The 20,705-nt window shown below is 41.8% G+C and overlaps 1 protein-coding gene across 3 annotated transcripts in view; it reads left to right on the forward strand.

The window, feature by feature from the left end:
* Nucleotides 1-20,705, forward strand: part of zgc:101569 (uncharacterized protein LOC449822 homolog) — a 52,175-nt gene that overhangs the window by 1,855 nt on the left and 29,615 nt on the right. For 2 of the 3 annotated variants that reach the window (XM_031755528.2, XM_039617731.1), the window contains exons 2-7: nucleotides 280-450; nucleotides 4,222-4,319; nucleotides 4,932-5,076; nucleotides 16,454-16,603; nucleotides 17,799-17,914; nucleotides 18,072-18,217. In XM_031755528.2, the coding sequence (XP_031611388.1) occupies nucleotides 280-450; nucleotides 4,222-4,319; nucleotides 4,932-5,076; nucleotides 16,454-16,603; nucleotides 17,799-17,914; nucleotides 18,072-18,179 (788 nt within the window). In that variant the 3' untranslated portion in view covers nucleotides 18,180-18,217. Of the gene's footprint in view, nucleotides 1-279; nucleotides 451-4,221; nucleotides 4,320-4,931; nucleotides 5,077-16,453; nucleotides 16,604-17,798; nucleotides 17,915-18,071; nucleotides 19,708-20,705 lie in introns of those variants that run through there. The other variant, XM_031755527.2, reaches the window with a different exon arrangement.

A 20,705-nucleotide genomic window follows, 5' to 3' on the forward strand; every position in this document is an offset into this window, starting at 1 on the left:
CCTAAACAATGTCAGGTTGACTGCCTGCTGCAAGCTAAGGCCACAATCACTGGCACACACACACTGACCCAAAGTGCTCACCTCAGCCCAGATGATATCTTTCAGAGCCTCGTTCACTGTCATTATTTTATCAACTCTGTCCACATAAGACAATTTACGTCCCATCTCCATCCCGCCTAGTGTGAAGTTAAAGCTTAACGTCTCTGGGTAAGCCTCTTTCTAAGTGTTGTGGCCCGCACTGGTTTCTCCCTGTGCATCTTTCTCGTTCTCTGTCATTAGCTGCAGGTCAGACTGTGGTCTCGGAGAGAAGGGGATCCGTGGTTACTGTGGCAATAAACCGGCCCGAGGTGCGTAATGCGGTGAACCAGGAGACAGCGAGGCGTCTGCTGGAGGAGCTGAAGGCCTTTGACAGTGACCCAGGTTTGAACGTGGCTATCCTGCATGGGAAAGGTAAGATGGCTCTAAGGGATAGTCGTGCGGGGAAGGTTGGGGCTTAAATTGAGGCAGATATTTGCAGAAGCGTTACAGAGTCTTCTTAAGAGATTTTGTTAGTAGTAATCCTCCTAAGTGTCGCCCAGATTCTCATCCTCTTATTTATCTGTAATTAATACTTAAGCATGTAAGGCTTAGAGCTGATCGTGAATATTAAGGTATGTCTCTGTGAGCATTACGCCTTAAAATGGGCTGATTTTCAAGCCAGGCAATAATTTTGGTTGAAGGGAAAAAGGCTGTGGCACCAGTGTCTGAGTGAGTAACCAACAAACTTTTAACTGGAAAAAGAGAGGAAAAAAAAGTCTTAACATCTTAACACGATACAAATATGAGCATCACTTCATTCTCTGTGTTTTATTTATACCTTGTCTCATGTATTAGTTAAAAATGGAAACTTGGCTTCCTGCTCACAGAGAGCACGATTGTTTCATTCTTCATTCATTCACTCTAACAGAAATATGCTGCATATAAAGTGTGCTTAAGAACATATTTATAATTCTACAGTACTTTAATGTACCTTAGAGTGTAATTATTCAAGAATGAGTCGTAACATGTTTTTTTAATAAAAAAAATAGTACCCTCAGGTTTAAAGGCCACCATTAAAGAAACACTGCCTGGAAAGAAATGCACATCTTTGTTAACTTTGCTGAGAATCAGATAATGAGACTGACACTACACTCAGTGTCTGTACAGGTAATTCTCCTCAATCGCCGGGATTGTGAGTGCTTGATTTGACATGTGCACCAAAGCAATGGAGAAAAACTGCAAAGTTACAGCCATCAGTCTGTTAGCTTAGCATTAAGAGTGCAAAGAGTAAAACTGGCTCGTGTCAGCAGATGCTGAGGTTCATAGTGCACAGCGGTGTTTCTGCACAGTCAATCACTACAAATCTCCAAACTTCATGTGGCCATCACCGTCTAACATTCACACTCCAATGAATGTGTCGGGAGCAACCTTGCAAATCAGAGAGGGAGTCCATATCCGGCCACAGTCTAATGCAGTTATAGGATATAATAGGATACTCACTAAAAATGGATGTAACTTCTTTTCATCCCTCCTTAGCCCTTAATTTATTCCTTACTTCCATCCTCAGCATACATCCCACCTTCCCTCACATCCGCTTTTCCCAGCTTTTGCTACTTTGGCTGCTTAGATCTCAACCAAACGGTGAGATGACTAGGCAAGAGTGCACTCAGTAACAACACACACACACACGCCCACACTTGTAAGGTAGCCTGCACTATGTCAGCCGCAGATCCAAAATCATGCCACAGCTCCTAATGCTTCTAAAAATAATCATATCCCACACACTCCTTCCTTTGGTGGAAATAATTTCTTCAGTCTGGATCAACCTGTCTGCTCCGGCCTCAGAACGTACACTCCAGAGGCCGGAGCATCTCCAGATGACGGCTGCTGATGGCGCTGTGAAATCAAAACAGTGTGTGTAACAGAGTAATTAGCTATTATTAAACTGGTTAGCAATTAGCAGCACAGTAGGTAAAAGGTAAAAGTAGCTTTTACATCTGTAATCTGATTTTAATCATCGAGCCACGGTTTCCTGTCAGCGGGCTGTCCCGTATTCCTGCTCCAGTATAACTTGACGACTGACCTTCAGTGATGATTAGCAGTGCGTCTGTGCTGCGAAATGACAAGCGGGGAGTTTCTAGTTTCAACGTAGTGGTTCTGCAAGCATAAGGAATCCATTTTGTTCAAATTAGCGCCGACACAGCTCTCATTCTTCAGTGTCCGAATGTGTGTTTTTAAACTTATGAAATTAAGAGTAATTGCTTTCAGCGGGTTTTGAATATGCTCGGACATATTTGGAGTGTTTGAGATTCGGATTTCTGTGGGCGTTTGTGGTTCAGGTACAATGTAGATGTCAGCCCAGCTGTGTCACTGTAAGAGCTGAACAGATGGAAAGACACTCTTAATGTTTTTTAATTTTGCAGTAGCTCCAGAGAGTCAGACAGAGGAAGGAGGCAAGGCTGGTTATTATGGGTTGGTCACAGTATTAACTAGTTGCTCATTCAAATGCTGCATGAAACTTTGTGCATGACGCATCAGCACCACAGCAGGTGAAGTACAGGTGTTTGCACATCAGCAGGTCTTATCACCTGACTGTCAGTAAGCCGTTCACAATATTTTCTACAGCTGTCCTTTCTCACATGTTGTAAGGAAACGGTTTGATTCAGACATTTTAACACTACTGGAAGTTCTCCATGTGTTTTAGGTGAGAGAGCTGCCTGAACATGGGCAGATTGAGGTGTGGTTAATGCACCATTAGCTTTTTTTAGTAAACAGTTTGCTGTTAAAGATCGGCTGATTTGCACCCTCACATGGGCTTCTTTCGGGTGCGTTCTAGAGAAACAGTCAGCGGACCAGGATGTGCAACACCAGCAACACAAAGCTCAGCGAGCTCGGTGAAATTCAGCCATCGATAATCGTTTTATTTTTATTTCTGCTGCGATATGTCAAAATGCCATGTTGAAACCGAAAAAATAGCTTCATAAAAATGTAAGCGCACAATTATATAGTGATTTCTAACATATTTGGCTTGGAGTCACTAAAAAAGAGTTAGCGTGCCAGATTATGGAGCCAACATAATGGAGTAAGGCTCTTGTGTTTAGAGGGTGGTGGTTTTTTTTAGGTTGGTATTTTTCATTTTTGTGCCATTTATAGTTGTTTGTTTTTTTAAAGTGAGGTGGCTGCTGCATTTCTTTAGCCCAGTTTTATTTGTCAGGATGGAAAGTTTGGCTGTGATGGCCTGAAGAGAAGAGTTGAAATTAAGGAGAAATGCTCGTGTGCTCTCGGGCTGAGATGTTAGTGTATAATACGATATCAGCTGTGACATCCTCAGGGATTTCATTTGTTTGCCTTGATCAGGTTAGCCATTGATGAGTTTTTGTGTGTTTTGTTTTAGTTAAATTCTTAATAAATAAATAAGTAAATAGGGAAAAAAAGCTGATGAACCCTTGTCCACGTACTTTTGGATCCTACACTTTCTACTTCTTATTATCTCTGTGAAACGTAATCTTTTTGTAACTCCTGTGGAAACAAATGAAAAACTGTTACAATTCTTGTAACGTTGCTGAACATCTGCAGATTCCTTTCTTCAGTAACAAACCTGAAGGTTTCCTTGTGCTCCGTCTGTCGCTTCTGCTCATTTCCTCTTACAAGGACAAAGGAGATAAGGGTGCTCCTTCACAAAGCTGCTCCCATAAACAGGGTGACACACTGTGTTTCCGTAATTGCCTTGTGCTGACCCACAGCTGCAATCAAAAGCTCCCAGTCGATGGGTGTTGCTTCCGCATGCATTCATTAAAATCGTTTTCATTACTGTTACATTACAGAGGGAGGAGGATTTTATGAGTCCCTGCCCGAAACTGTGACACAGTGTTTGTAGGCCTCTCGGGCAATGTTGTAATTACCACATGAATCCAACAGGAAGGGGCTGTGGTTGCAATATGTTACTCTTCTGTTAATGAGAATATGATGTGTGTGCATTTGCATGTGTGCGAGAACACGCGCGATCTGTGCCTATGCATCGGATCCTGCTTCTTTAGGGGGGAAGAGAAGCATTTGTGTGCCAGCCAGCCCAAAGCAAGCTGTGCTGTCCAAATTGTAGCCCTCAGACTCCAGCTCAACTTGTTGTTTTTTTCATCCTCGTCATTTTCCCTTCCTCTCTGACTTTCCAGCTGCCATACTTTGTAATTTTGCGGTCTCTTCCAGGAGGGAATTTCTGCGCTGGTTATGATCTGAAAGAGCTGGCCAATCACGCAGGCCCCTCCAAATTGGAGCAAGATGTCACTAAGGGTCCTGGTCCAATGGTGAGTGGTGAGGGTTAGATGTATATTTCCTTATGATGTTAAAGGGTTTGAATAGAATGTATATAAAAATAGATTTAGGGGCTCATGTTGAATCATGGAAATACCTCGGTAACTACAGATGCATAAGCAGAAAGCCCTGGCTTCTCGTACAGTCGTGCCACTCGACGAAAGGACGAATCATAACACAAATGATGTACTGTAAGCCAGGAAAAGTGCAGGTCTGTAAGGTCTGTGAGGATCGCATGCAAAGGCTTTGGGATTGAGTGGACCTCCTGTGCAGAAAATTACAGCTTTATATCTCGTGCACAATACAAAGTGCTTCATTTGTTCAGCTACGGCCAGAACTTGGATCATATTTCAGCCCTTTGTTTGACAGTTTGAGAAATGAATTGGCAAATGAAATCTGGAACGTTTTCAGTAGATAAACCCAAAAAAGCATGAAGTGGATAGTGAAAACATACATACATAAATATACACAGACAACAATTTACACAATTAGTTCTGGGAATATTTGTTCCTTGTTGAGTGTGTGTTGATTGTAGTCATTTGGCTTTGCGTACGGTGTAAGTGTGCGTGTATGTTTGCATTCACTAATCCAGCTGTTTCCTCCAGGGCCCGTCCCGTTTACAGCTGTCAAAGCCGCTGATAGCAGCAGTGAGTGGTTTCGCCGTGGCTGGAGGGTTGGAGCTGGCTCTGCTGGCAGATCTGAGAGTGGTGGAGGAGAGCGCCGTCATGGGAGTGTTCTGCCGCAGGTTTGGTACGTCTAACACCCCACGCTGCTATTATCTCTTCTACTGCTTCAGTTACTACTGTGCTGTGCTCTATGGTCTGTCAACAAACTGTTGACTCTCACCACTGCTGCTTTGTCTAGACAAAAATAACTAGATACTAAAATGTTCACCCTTTTAGCAGAGCCCTGCTCACAATCTACACATTGAGATACCACGATGGCAGGTACTGCACCTAATAATAGAAATGGGGGAAGATTTTTGGTGCCAGAATCTTTCCGGTCCTGTTTCGAGTGGTTCTGACCAATTATAGCTGAGCAGGCTTTGATTGCATGCAGGTAGATAGTCAATTTGTTGAAAATGGATTCTTGAAACCATTATCTATGGTCTGAAGAAGAACGGGCCCACAAATCCAGAGGTCTGGATGTTTGTTGGTTATGCCACACCTAGAGCTGGGCGATAAAACGATAACAATATGTATTGCGAAATAACTTTTTCTCGATAGAAAAATTAAACTATTGCGATAGGCCTCATCTCTCTTGTCCTCTTAAAAAAAAAAAAAAAGAACAGCCAATCAAAATTAAGTAGCGCAGAGCCGAACCAATCACAGCCACAGCGTCACGTCACGTGACTTGTTACGTGCAGCACAAGCGCCAAGGCGCACATGTGTATTTGGTTTTGCAGCTGTGCAGCCGGGTAATGACTAGAGAAAATCAACCGAGGCGTGGCGAAGGTTACGAAAAAAAACAGATGATGGTTCCAATGCCGGAGAGCTTGTCGAACGGAAGGGCCACAGAAGTCCCGTGGTGTGAAGGTATTTCGGCTATTTCAAGTCTGACAAAAAACAGAGTAGCGTGCACTGTAAATTGTGCCGAAAGCAAGTCTGAAAATACAATAAAGCGGTGCATGCTCAATCTCTGACTGAAAGCGCTAATTTGTCATTCGGCTTTTGTCAGACTAAAGTAACTGTTAAAACTGTTTGAAAAGCTAAGCTATACAACAAGGAGAGATTGAGAATTTCCTTTTAGTTCTCAGTTTATTTGATATTGACAAAAGTTAGTCAATTTTGTCTGTTCTTCTGTAAAACGACCTAAGATTTATTTTTAGAATTAATATTTTGTTTCTAAGTGGAATTGACAATTTAGTGGTCTGTTTTGTTCTGTTTTGAAACTTAAACGCTTTAGCGGCTGCCTTTTGTGTAGTTTGCAATATTTGCCTTTATTTATCTGAAACTGAAGTCTCATGTTCCTTAAGTACATCTACCCTGTTGAACTTATTATGGGAAATAAATATTTTAATTAAAACAAGCTGCTGATTATTTCACATTTTACTTGTGAGCAACGGCACATTTAAATCTTACAAATATAGTTATTTGGCTTATATCGTGATATATATCGTTATCGCCTGAAATGAAAAAAACATATCGTGATATGAAAAAATCTTATATCGCCCAGCTCTAGCCACACCCCCAAAATACTTGCCAATGTCCTAGAAGTCGGAAAATGTGGAGTGCCCACTCCAGGTCAGGGACTAATTGCTGCCCCATTTGGAGGAGTTAAAGTATCTCGGGATCTTGTTCACAAGTGAGGGAAGAGGGGAGCAGGAAATTGACAGCTAGAACTAAGTGTAAATGCAAAGCTATCGATTTACCACTCGATCTATGTCCCTAACCTCACCTATGGTCACAAGCTCTGGGTAGTGACCAAAAGAATGAGTTTGTGGATACAAGTGGCAGAAATAAGTGCTCTCTGAAGGTTGGCTGGCCTCAACCTTTGAGATAAGGGGAAGAGTTCAGTCATTTGAGGGGGACTCGGAGTAGAGCTGCTACTCCTCCTGACTGTGATGATCATGCCTTTGGGTAGACCCAGGACATACTGGAGGAATGAAATTTTTTGGATGGCCTGGGAATGCCTCACTAAGCCCCAGATAGATAAGATGGAAGAGGTGGCTGGGGAGAGGGAGGTCTGGGTTTCTCTTCTTAGGATGCTGCTCCTCTAACACAGTCCTGGGTAAGGGGAAGAGGATGGATGGATGGATGGATGGATGGATGGATGGATGGATGGATGGATGGATGGATGGATGGATGGATGGATGTCCCCAGAGTCATTAGACAATAGCCAAAGCGTTTCAGGTTATCCAGTGAGCACTTATTGCTACTCTGCTAGTAGTGCTACTTCTGTTTGTGTGCTTTTTGTACACAACAAGCCTAATATTAGACATATTACTGACTTTAATATTACTAGTATTCATACTAAAATATATAATGATCAAAAGAAGCGCTGCAGCTGGCTGTACTTAATGTGCTGCCACTCATAGTAGCAGTGCTATCTCTATTAAACCCTTTTCCAAAGTCATAGTTGTAATGACATTAGCAGCCATGCTTTTTCTCAGTTAATCCTGCTGCTGTTAATAATACCAATCCAAGGCTGTCAGTAGTAACACAAGAACCAGGGGGACCTATTTTTTGGCAGGCCATCTCTTTTTCCCCCCGTCTTTTCTGTTTTTTGTTCTACCTTCTGTGTGCGTGCGTGCGTGCGTGTGTGTGTGTGTGTGTGTGTGTTTGCTCAGCTAATTATATCTGCCCGTGAAAGTGTCCTTGTGTTTTTCTTTGCATCCAAACATACATCACTCGTGTCCTAATGCCAGGAAGTCGACACTGTTTCTATTTTTCAACTGTGTTACTCTGTCCTCTGTTATCACCGAGCCTCCTCTTGTTTGTGTGCGAGGACGGAGGCAGCGCGATAACACCAGTGACCGTGACCTTTTGGCATCACGGCCAGAGTCTGCTGGGCAGTCTTGATAAGTCGAAGAGGAAGCAGCCAACTGCCAGGTTTCCACTGCAGGGCCAAAACAGGGCTTACATATTATTTATGTCACACAATTTCCTCATAAACAACATTTTCCCTTTTTGGCGTCTAGTAGCTTACAGGCAACGTTTGCATGCTGAGTCAACTCTACTTTTAAAAGACCAAGCAGTACTTTAGAGCATCTGTTGTAAACACTTTAGGCTAATCCTGATCCCATTGCTGGCTTCACTCGGTAAAATGGCTCGTGTTGGAGCATCGCAGCTTCTCTCATAGAGCTGTCACTCCTCTGACCGTGCTGCCGGACGGCTTAAAATCCAACCATAGTGTTTATAAATACAGCTGTTGTACTATAATTTACTGGGAGTACTAGATTTAGAGTGTAAACATGCATGGTTTATTATCTAAGCCTGTAATTTAACAGGGGAGCATCCTGGCAGTGCCCTCATCTGCTGACCGACTGTGCAGTTCATCGTCACAGAGAGTAGTGCCATGTCCTCAGTGTAGGGAACACTCGGCTCTACTTGCTGTGTGTTTTTTATATGTATTTTTTGGTTTTAGAGCCATTTTACTGTCATTATTGTTTCATTTCTGTGTCAAATGACTCTTGGATTTGTTTAAAATAGTTTTTTATACCCATTGAAATAAGTCATGTTGTGACAAAATAATTTTTTTCTTTACATGATAATCAAATAAAAAAATATAAATATGTAGTCTTCCATGTTAGTAGATATGGGAGGGACAAGTGGTGTCCGGTGACACCGACCAGTTTGTTTAATAGCAGCGTTACCTAGTAAACTAAAAAGAAATCGCCAATAGCTGCCAGCAGAACAAAGGCACTGTCCTCTTCGTGTTTTGGTTGCCCAGTCAGACCTTCAGCGTGGTAAATGTTCTACCCAGCTGCAGACAGAAGGCAACAGTCAAAGCAAGGCTCATGGCGAGCCTGCACTACCGTAGACTGTCATTATTCTGCGGCCTTCTACACTCCTTCTAGTTAATGTCTTCTCACGTTACTCAATGTTGGAGTCTGTGCAGCTGCTTGTGCTTAACATTTTGTCAAGATTTGTTGTCATGCAAACTATTTATTAGTGTTACACCGGGCTAAATGATGAGCAGAGCAACAGTACAAGTGTCCCGGTGATGTGTTTAACCCACATATCGAAGGCCGCTGCATCCATCTAGAGTTCTAAATGCTGGAAGAAGCAAAATGGCAGAAAAACACTTAATGAAAAATTTGCTCCTTCACTAGCAGGAGATGTTAGCTGACCCGGTGCATGGGGAGGTTCTCCCACCCAGCGTATATACTCGTACTGAATGGAGTCAGCTGGACTGACCCCACGGGAGACAGGTTTGCACCTGAGCAATACCACACAGCATCCATCCAACCATCCATCGGATCCATAGTTTAGCTGTTAAACTATGGATCCAATGGTTGCAAGATATCCCAGGTTCATTTGCAGGAGGGTACACAAATAATTTTGGGATTGCATCAGGAAGGGTATCTGGCATAAAAAAAAAATGGAGCGACCCTCTTTGGTGACCCCTGTGAGTAAGGCAGCAGTTGAAAGTAGCTAATTTCATTTTCTAATTTTTGAAAAGAAAAACATTGGAAAGATGCAAAAGTTGTCATTTCAACAGTGGGTTCAGTTTGTCTCTGAAAACAAACTTTCTTAAACGTTTTAAACGCTTCTCGGCCTCCATCTGCAAACTATGTTTGGGAGGCAGAAATGAGCATTACTGCGGTGTCGACACATTAAGTTACACATTTCCTCCCAGTAATTAATTCTGAGCCTCATATTTGATTGCCACATATTTTGTTTGTCAACACATTAGCGTCGTTTCCTCCAGCTTAGCCGAAACCGCTGTGGTTTTTCATTCAGATGTTCGTTTAGCAGAAGAGTGGTTTTACTGTGGCTTCATCAGTTTTGTACTCACTTTCTGCATAGCTTAGGCCTCGCTACCAACATTTCCTCTTCCTTAAACCTGTAGGTGGTGTTTTGTCTTTTTTTTCTTAAATGAACCTGTGGGTGAAGGAACATTAGATCCAATGAGGCTTGACGAAAAGCCGCTTTTTAGGAGTTCAATTTTTAACAAAAAAAATAGAGGCTTAACATTAAAGTTTAAAAACCTTCTAATGCTAACGCTAAACAATTAAAAACCAAACTTCCCAAGCCTTTCACATCAAAAGTACTGCTGTTCTGCTGGGCGCACTGTTTATTTAAAGGTCCTGCGTTTCTTAGTGATTATTTCCTTTTAATGGTCGAATTCTGTAACCGTTTTTTGGGCCAGGCACAGATGGCAGCAGCCGGAGGGAATCCCTGGTGGCTTTGGAGATGAAAAACCCTCAGAGGCTCGCTGCACTGCTCTGATGTGGGCCAGCGGTTACCGCAAGGATCTGACAGTTTTCTGGCATGTGATTGGCTGCCAAAACCTGTGGCTTCCTGTCTGGGGCACCTCTGCCCCGCCAAGGAGGAAATGAGAAGGAGGGGATGGTTGCGTCACAGGAATCTGGTGTTGGTGTCTGCTGCTCTTTGAATTTTCAGCCCTGAATGAAAAACCATGCCACTTACCTAATTCCCTCATGTTATTTTGGTTCCTTAAACCAAAGGAACCTAACAAAGGGGAAAAAAAGAAAGAGTTGGAGTAGGAAATGGAAAATAAAAATACTTTGTCTTAGTCTTTGTGTCTAGCTAACTTGGGACCCCTCCTACACATACACCAATTTATTTTAAGCCCTGTGTGTTCCTGGATGGGTAAGGCGTATTCTAATTAAGAAATCAAGAAGCCAATAATTGAGGGACACAGTGCAAGATTTATTTTTTAAAGTGAAGCTCTAGATTTAATGAGGCTTGACAAAATGCATTATCACAATAGTTAATAGTTTAACTCTATACCCCCTGAAAGCCTCCTAGGAGTAATCACTGAAGCTCTTATCTTATATATTTCAGGCCTGCTTATAGAACAAAATGACTGAGTTTGCATCAGAAGATGGTGAGGGTGGAAAAACCTGGAAACTATTCTAATAGTCAGCCAATAAAATCTTTATTGATATAAACTGAGGTGCCAGTGGAGGTCGTCAAATGTCTTCTTTATGGGTGGAGAGAGTTAAAGGTTAAGGGGAAGCTTGTTCCCTGTTAGAGCTTATTGTGCACAGTACTTACATGTGATTTCGCCCTTTTCTGAGTTGCTACACCTTCTGCCATTTTCATGGCTCGAGGCCCCATTTACAGCCTTGGTGGTCTTGTGTAATAGCCCTCTGCAAACTAAACAATACGCAGCCCTGGTATTAAATCAGTGGGCTAAACACATGAAATCAAGTTAGCTGTGTGGTGCTCATTTCTGACCCTGCCCAACTCAGTTATTTTCCTCGATTCCCAGTCAGTATTTCAAAGCGAGCTTCCGATTGAAGGTCTTGTCCATTTAGTCTGGAGTTCTCCGGAAATCGTTAATCCACATCAAACTTAATCGCATTACCCTCATGGGAGGCCATTGTAGTGGGTTTTGCTTTGATGTGGTGAGGATGCCAGCAGCACCAGGAGCAAACCAGAATGCCCCAGTGTGTCACGTTTCACACTGTTTTGGGGTTATTAGCAGCTAAAGAATGGTGGGTGTGTTGCCTTATTTCCTTTTCGTGGGACTTGGTACCTAACTCATGCTAACGATGATGAGTTGATGCCTCAAGCTTTAAGAGTGATGGGCCGCCTCTTATTTCTGTATAGTTTGTTTGGAAAATGGGAAATAGGTGCAGAAATGTATTGAAACGTGGAAGGACACATGGATTCATAGTATTTAAGAAAAAAACCAGCTTGAAAGTCGATGTTTATTTGACCAACTTTATTCTTCAACGCAGCCTGAACTCTTTTAGTCAAGCTTTCGTCTCATTTCTTTAAGTAGTGTTAAGGAATCTTTATCCCGGCTTCTTGAAGGACATTCAAAGCTCTTCTTTGGATGTTGGCTGCCTTTTGTTCTGTTCTCTGTCAAGATGATCCCACACTGCTTCAGTAATCTTGAAGTCTGTGCTCTGGGGATGTCAGTCCATGACTGATGTGTTTTACTGTCCAGGTATGCTTTTACTGCATTGGCAGTGTGTTTGGGATCACTGTCATGCTGAAAAATGACCTCCGTATATACTGACCCACGATTTGAACCAAAAATTTCAGATTTGGATTCATCGCTCCATGAGACCTGTTGCCACTAATTTTCAGTCCAGTTCTTGTGTAATTTGAAGACTACAACCTTTTTCCCCCTTTTTCCTTTCCTTAAAAATGGCTTTTTGATAGCCACACCTCCTCCAATGTAATAGCTTGATAGTGCGTAAACAATATTATTGCTGTCAATCTGTGTTGTCTTTGGAATTTCTGTAGATTCAATTAAATAAATGGTAACACATTATGTGCTTTTACAACAGAGGGTTTGTAACAAAGTGCCTGAAAATACAATTTAAAATTGTATTTAATACAATTTAAAATTGTATTTTACATTTTTCGTTTAAAATTGGTCCTTTGAGTCTGAGATGTGTAGGCGCAACACTGTTTTCTTATGCTTGATTGAATTTTAGGTCACTATTAACTGAACGAAAAAATTAAAAAAACATTTCTCTGATGATCAGGTACGAAATCCAGACTTTAATACTTTAGTACTGTTAATATAAAACATCGAATAACCTTTAGAAATCCCAGAAACCTATTGCTCAAGATCACTTTAAAAAATGGCATCAAAGTCTGGCCCCTTGGAAACAAAATACAAAGAAACGAAGGGTGGCTGAAGATTGTTAAACAGTGCTTTATATTTGTCCTTTTAATGCTTTGAACCAGAGTTATATCTTTTATGAGACGAGAAAAGATATAAAGAGATCGTTAAAGCCGGTGTGCATTTCTGCTAACTGTCATTTTAAGTAATTCATGGTCAATATACAGAAACATCATGAGTTACAAGCGGAAAGATATTTTTATCGCTCTCTAAATGTTGCCTCATGTCATTAGAACACATTCAGTGATTACTCAGAATTGCTTTTTCTAAGTAATGTTATGACATTTTTATACAAAACTATGATGACTGGAATGTTCTGTCACATTTCAAAGTCTGCAGTAAGAAGATAAAAGAGCAGATATCATCTGTCCTCTAGACTTTTACATATCAGTCAGATAAGCAGGAAGAGAACTCACTCTTCTGTCTGGTTATTAAACAATAGGCTCTGCTGATTCATTCTTAGCCCTGCTTTGAACAAAAAAGGGAGCTGACTGCTTTTCAAATATCTGGCTCATTATTAAGGACCAAAGATGACAAATCCACATCGTATTTTTTATCTTCAGCATCAGGATCGTTGCTCAAACGTCCCCCCTTCACCACCTTAAAAGAGGATCTCCACCACAGCCAGGCTCTTTCAAGCCAAACATACCTTTTTAGTTAAAAACTGCTTCTGAGCTCCTATTCATGTGGGACAAAGCGCAGGTCTGTCAAACAGGACACATCAGAGACGGGACTATCAGAGAAAGAGGGGTGGAGTGGGGCTGCCAAGGGTGGAGGTGCTGGAGACGGCTGCTGTGGATAAGAAGGGAGATCCTTCCGGTAGCTGATAGCAGCGGTGCCAACAGCAGCACCAAAAGACAGAGACTAGGGGGTCAACCTGCTCTTTATCTGCTCTTCTTTGAGTCGGGCTCTGTCTTCTTCTGGCCTTAAGCTCAGCATGCTTCTCGACATTTTTCAAACAGTTGTGTGTCTGTGTCACTCTACTGACTTCCTGTTTCTTTTCCTGCGATCAGAGATGATAACGGTGGGCTTAACAAGCAGCACAATCTTCTAGTTATTTCTCTGTCACTGAGGACTGTAGCAGTGACTCCCAGCGACGGGGTTATTTAACCCAGGGGTTAAATGCAAAGACTGTTAAGGATCTCATTTAGTTGAAAAGAAATGTATCCAAGTAGACAAAGTAGATATCAACACGCCTTCTCAGTAAAGGACTGTGACTTTTAGATCAAAACAAACTAGGTTTAGGCTGCCACAGTACAACCTGCATTACTCAGAACCTGCATTTCACACACACTCATGCAATGAGGGAAGACTGAAAAAAACTGAGTGAAATCTCATCTTTGCGGACAGTGTAGAAACCCCCTCCCTCACTCGTCTAATTACAGTCTTCAGCATGTGAGAGCACCATATGTGCCGACTGTCTCAACCTGGATCAGGCCTCTGGATTGGTCGCACATGTATTAGCGCTGGTATTCCGTGTATTCCAGTTTAATTTATTTGAACGACACGGAGAGACAGAGTAGCTCACTGAGTATGAATAGAATCGCATTATTTCCATGACTCTCCGCAGAATGAAAGAGGGGGAGGAAGAAAAAAATTGAAAGCTCGCATGATGATTTGGGGTTATGAAAACATGTTCTACACATGTGCTCTCAATAAGAGGCGGTCAAACAGAATCAGTGACTTGGAGGAATTAGGGAGTTGGGATTGTGGTGTGGAGCTTGGGAGAACTGAATGGTAGAAAGTGTGCCAGTTGCAGCTGGTGCTCTTTAGAAATTAGGACTGATGCCAGAAGTTTACGGTACCTTGCAGTGTTCCCTCTTATTTTCACCCGATTTCTCTCTGCTGGACGCCGTAATAATGCAAATGTGTCCATTGAGACTAAGAGTAAAGAGGAGTTTTCTTGCACTGATGTAAAGAAAGTCAGTTGTGTTTCATCAGCTGTTTCCACACAACTTGAGCGACTTTTAATGAACATGTTACACACGGCACAGCAGCCTGCATTCACTTTAATCTCGTACAGTTAATTAATATTTATTTAAAGATCTTTTTTTTTTCAGGAACTTCAGGCTTTATTCCAGACTGCTCATCATTCAAGTATTGTTTGCAAAAGCATGAAGCATTCTTTTTGCAAAAGAATGAAAGGAATAATTTTAAAAATTATCAGATCTCAGTGGGAGAAAATCATGCTGGATATCTACACTAATATGGACTGGGTTATATGTTAGGAATGAAAGGATGACCCATTGTTTTAGGCAAATGAAAATGATGAACCTACAGAGGGCTGAACTCAAAGACATCCATGAAATCAAGGTGAAAAAGTGATGCAGCAGGCTAGTCCATTTTGCCGAAATATTAATTGCAGGAACGGCATCAGATGGGCAGAAACATAAAGAGGGGCCACTCAGTGGTATTAATCGCTTTCTCCTCCAGGAACTGCCTGCATAATCTCGCCATACGAGGCTGGACATTGTCGTGCACCAGGACCCACTGCACCAGCGTAGAGTCTGAATGGGTCCAAAGATGTCGTTTCGATACTAAAGGCAGTCGGGTGGCATTTCCTACCCTGTAGATGTCTGTGCGTCCCTCAATGGATTTGACTTGCCAGACGATCACTGACCCACCACCAAACCAGTTGTGCTCAACGATGTTACAGGCAGTATTAACGTTATACACAGCTTCTCCAGACCCTTTCACATCTGTCACATGTGCTCAGGGTGAACCTTCTCACATCTAAGCACAGGGCGCCAGTGATGGACTCTGGTATTCTATGGCAAATGGTAATTGTGCTAGAGGACGTCGGGACGTCAGGCTACCCTCATGAAGCTTGTTTTTGATTGTTTGGTCAGAGATATTGAAACCAGTGGTTTGCTGTCATCTTGTAGCTCTCTGGCAATGCTCATCATGTTCCTTAAAGCACAAAGGAGCAGTAGTGGTCCTGCTGATAGGTTAAGGGCTCTGTTGAGCTTTTCTGACTGTTTTTTCACTAGTTTTGCATTTAGCTAGAGTCAATGTCATTACTGGTGGCACGAGGTGGATATCTGGATCCTACAGAGTTTGCACAGCTAGTCCAGCTCCTCCAGTCCAACTCCCCTAAAAGAGTAGATGCTGATGGGATGGCCCTGCTGATCGGTTAGGACCTGCTACGGCCCTGTCCAGCTCTCCTAGAGTAACTGCCCATCTCCTGGAATCTCCTTCATGCTCTTGAGACTCTGCTGAGGGACAAACCAGAACAAACCTTATGGCAATGGCATGTTGGACTGCCTGTGGAACCTCTGTAGGATCCAGGTATCACCTCATGGTATCAGTAGTGACAGTAGCTTAGCCAAAAGCAAAACTAGTTAATAAAAACAGTCACAAAAGAGGGAGGGAGAAAATGTTGATGGCCTCCACCTGTAAGACCCTTCCTGTTTTAGAGGTCCCTTTGTTGTCCCTCTAGTGCACCTGTTGTTAATTTCATTCACACCAAACCAGCTCAAACTGATTAACAAGCTACTTAACTGACCAATATCCCCGAAGTTTAAATGATTGATGCATACTCGGATTAAAAGGTGTTACTGTGATTTTTTGAGTGGTGTAAGTTATTGGTTAGATTTTGTTTATTTGGTCTAACCTCAGAGAAAATGAAAAGAAACTGTATTTAATGCACTATTTAAAATGTCACAGTAGGAAATGTTTCTTTGATGACACATAAATGATTTATCAGTTTTCTTCAGACTTATTCAGGAGTAATCAGATGAGTATAACAAGGTGTTATGTACTGTCAAAGTAAAAGGAAGCACAGCAGTAGAACTAATGTCTTTCATGCACAGTAGGCTCAGATATATATTTTATATTTAAAATCTTTTTCTAGGTGTTCCCCTGATTGATGGAGGCACAGTGCGCCTCCCACGTCTAATTGGTTTATCAAGAGCACTCGACCTGATTCTGACTGGACGGCCAGTTGGAGCACAAGAGGCTCTCGCATATGGACTGGCCAATAGAGTCGTTCCTGATGGCCAAGGTATGTAAATTGAGTGTTTTAACAACGTCATTTTGTGAGTTAGCATGAGATATTAGACCTCAGCATCCCAGCACTGAGTATTTAAAATTATCAAGCACCAAAATGTTGCTAAAAATACTTGAAGTGATTGTTTTTTAACTTTTATTATTTAATCATAAATTTATAAAACAATTCAATTTTGTACAATGCCAAATCACATTAGTCACATCAGTCACCTTGAGGTGCTTTATTGTAAAGGCCTTATAATAATACAGAGAAAACACCAACAATCAAATAACCCCCTATGTGCAAACACTTGGTGACAGTGGGAAGGAAAAACCCCCGTTTAACAGGAAGAAACATCCAGCAGAACCAGGCTCAGGGAAGAGGAAACACTGGGGACTCTGGGAAAAGTTCTTGTTTTAAAAGTGATAACAGATACTCAATATTAGATTTTTTTAACTTGAATTAAAGCTGTAACTAAAGCTTTAATTACATCTTGATTGACTGATTTAAATCTGACTGTGTTGTTGTACAGAAGCAAAAAGCGACCTTGTCCAAAAACTTATGGTTCTGTCTTTAACGTACTACATGGATGGAGCTGGGTTAGGTTAAGCAGGCGCTGTGGCTTCAACGCCACACTGGAGCTATAAATCCCCATTAGTGCTGTCTCCTTCCCTTCAAACGGCCGTTTCAGGATTAAGCTACACACACATTTCAATGTGGCATTTCCTGTGTTATATTAATGCATAAAGTCTCTTCTGTGCTTAAATCCAAAAAAAGCGTCTCCATGTGGTCTTCATGATTCCCCCTCCTCCATCCTTAGATGGTAGAAGAAGATTAGCTTAATTCTTTTAGGAAACACTTCTTCCCACAATTGCCTCTCCGAAGGACGATCACTTAGCTGAAGTTTAACATCAGAGGAAAGCGAAGAAGTAGCACCTCATCATGCAGAGAGGCAGATCAGAGTGTGCCATCATGAGGTGTAGTTTTTTTTCCAAATGACTGATCTGGATGTGTTCCAGTGCTTTTATGTGGGTGAGGAGGCAAAGTGACGTGAAGGCCCGGTGGCAGCATTAAAACACATTGAAATGCGGTACGTTAGGGGTGTTTGTGTATTCTCTGTGTTGGGAATGAACACGTTTCCTAACATATGGATACTGCACATCCTCTATTTGTTTTCACTTTGTTGACTGAGTTCATATTGCAACCACAGCTTTACAGGCGGCGCTGGATCTAGCAGAGCAGATCAGCTCCTTCCCTCAGCAGTGTCTGCGAGCCGACCGTGCTTCAGCCATGTACGGCTGCTACGATGCTCCATCTTTCACACAGGTAGGCAGATCCACAGGTCCAAATCCATATTTACACATTTTGATGGGGTAATAGCTTAAAATGAGTTCACGGTTGTTAATGGTTGAAGGGTTGTAGTATAAAGGATTAAAATGTCCTTATGTAAATACATGTACATTTTCTTTGTTGTCTTGTCCAGGCCATGCAGTATGAAATCGACCATGGGATTCCTGTCATCCAAGAAGAAGCTGTTGCCGGGGCACTCAAATTTACTTCTGGAGTAGGAAGAGGAGGAAAGTTCTCCTAGGATTTAGCTTGCACTAACCTTATGAAGTGTGACTTCAGGTGATCCAACACATCCTGCTGCACACTTTCAAACTTTTGTCCACAAGTTGAAAGTAGTTTTTTTTATGCCTGTACTCACTTCCTATCTGCTTTAAAAGCAATTACATTTACAGTGAAATCCAATAATTAAGCTCAATTTAAAAGAAATCAACTAATGATAATATCTTTCTACCACTAATATCGCCTTTTGGTTTAAAATTTAGTATGATGTGAGTTGCACTTGTGAGCAGCTCAGTACAGCGGTGGCTGTCAACAAGTTTTTGAAAATTACTGCACTGTCTCCAGACATAATTTTAGAGTTGGTGTTAGTAATTTGAAATACACAAAGTGCACATGCTGCACGGCCCACTTTCTCCCTCAGTGATGTTTTCAGATGTTTATGAGGGGACTTTGACTTTCATTTCTCAATGTAAAACACACCTTTCCCCTAAACTAAATTCAAAGATGTCATATGAAAAGCAACATATAATGTTTACTTTTAATAAAATGAGAGCTTCCCTGATTTTCTCAGTTGTCTCCGACACCCTGTGGACTGATTTCTACGTAAAGGACAAATTCGCAACCATCTGGCAACCAAAATATGAATATATGACCCTGACTCTTTGGCAAATGGTTGCTGGAGATTGATGGCGGTCGCTGGGAATTCAGTTGTCCCAATCACACAGGCGTAGAGACCAGTCAGTGAGCCTCTGAGAACCACTCATCGCTGGGAAAAAACATGTTAGCTGAAGCGCAGAGGGACAACTTTTGCTTTGAAGGCAAATGTTCTCTGTTTCAAGTGTGTATCGCACTTTTTCTACTACTTGGCGAGATCTTAGCTAGTGTACTTGGCTATTTATAGACAAGTTTGCATCTTCTATGCACTCTATAGGCGACTGTGGAAAATTTGCTAGTAACTAAAGCAATCATGAGGTTTTTTTACACAGCACCTTCTTTGTGACCAATTACATCTAGAAACCTCCAGGAACCACTGGACAACCACATTTTTGTGGCGAATATGCATTTTCCCCACACATTGAATGTTTTTTCTCAGTATGTATTATTGTAGGGTCTACCTTACAATATAAAGCGCCTTGAGGGGACTGTTGTTGTGATTTGGTGCTATATAAATAAAATTGAATTGAATTGAATGTGGCAGATGACTCTTGAGAAATTAGGAACATGACTTTTAGCATGCAGATCATCTTTACTGTTTGTGCCACTGCTGGAGAGTCATGTGACCACAAAATGACTCCAACTCAAAAAACTAACAAGATGTCGAAAGCAGCAAACCTGCAGGAGCTCGCAGTTGCTCCTTCGACTGAAGAAACACTTGATAACTGGGTTAAGGTGTCTGCTTGCATGTGTGTGGGTGCGTGTGTGGTTTAGCAACTGTAGCAATACAATTACTGCAGAAAATTTAGCACTTATTATCAGGTCTGTGCCAGGTGGAAGCATTCCTGTGGCTTTGGCGCATACTTCCCCTTAATTTAGCATGTTGGAGATTCTTGAGAAAAAACCCCCAACTTGGTTCTCTCTGCATGAATCTTTGTGTGAACTCCTCAGTGACCTCTTAAATAAAAATGTCTCATGGGAAGATTTAAAGGAGTATATAGATGTGTATGTGCGTGTGTGTGTGTGCGAGAGTAAAATAGAGACAGACAGACAAAGACCTCATTAGGTCTAGGAGGTGTCCTGTCTAGACAGTGTGATGACAGGACACAGAACTTCTGTTTAATGTTTCCTCCTCCCTCTGCTTCCAATTCACCCAGCATGCACACATATCACCTGCGCTGCCTCGGGGAATGCACACACACACCCTCACACACACACACAACAGGCTATGTCGAGGGATATCTTTTCATATTATTTTAAAGCAAATGTGTGCCTGTGCGGCTTGTTATGCTGGTTGCTATGAAAGCTCTACGAAAGACAAGAAGAGCTCTGAATTGTTTTTGGTGAGCAGGATAGTGTTTGTTTATTGAGACACACCATGAAGACTTTAAATCATGGACTTCATGGTGTTGCCATCGGCTGATTCATACTCAAAAATGAACCCTTTCCTTTTATGCTTTTATCCCGACTCTTTCCCTGTTTCTCTGTTTAGCGCTCGAGCCAAAAAAGCATCTTTAAAAAAAACTGAAAGGAAAAAAGTCACCATTCACAAAATCCTTCCCAGTGAAAGGGTTACTTTTATGTGTGTCTGTGTGCTCAAACTTGGCTTAACCCACAGCCTGTGTTATAAATCAGGACTTAGCTCCAGCTCAAATAAATGGGATCTTGGATTCCAAGAAAAACTGAAAAAAGCTGATAAATGACGTCCGCGGGACAGCTGGTTCTCCGTCAGCGCAGCACAGCATCTTTAGCCCTGCTTCTGTTATTTCAGAGATGGATCAGTTTGCATTTCAAAACACATAATTTTATGTGTGACAAGTCTTTCTGGATTATTTTCATGTTGAGTAGGCGGGATGAATGATTTCAACTATTTCAAATCAGGAGAACTGTGTAG

This window comes from Oreochromis aureus, linkage group 9 (genome assembly GCF_013358895.1).
Source record: "Oreochromis aureus strain Israel breed Guangdong linkage group 9, ZZ_aureus, whole genome shotgun sequence".
In the NCBI taxonomy this organism is placed as follows: domain Eukaryota; kingdom Metazoa; phylum Chordata; class Actinopteri; order Cichliformes; family Cichlidae; genus Oreochromis; species Oreochromis aureus.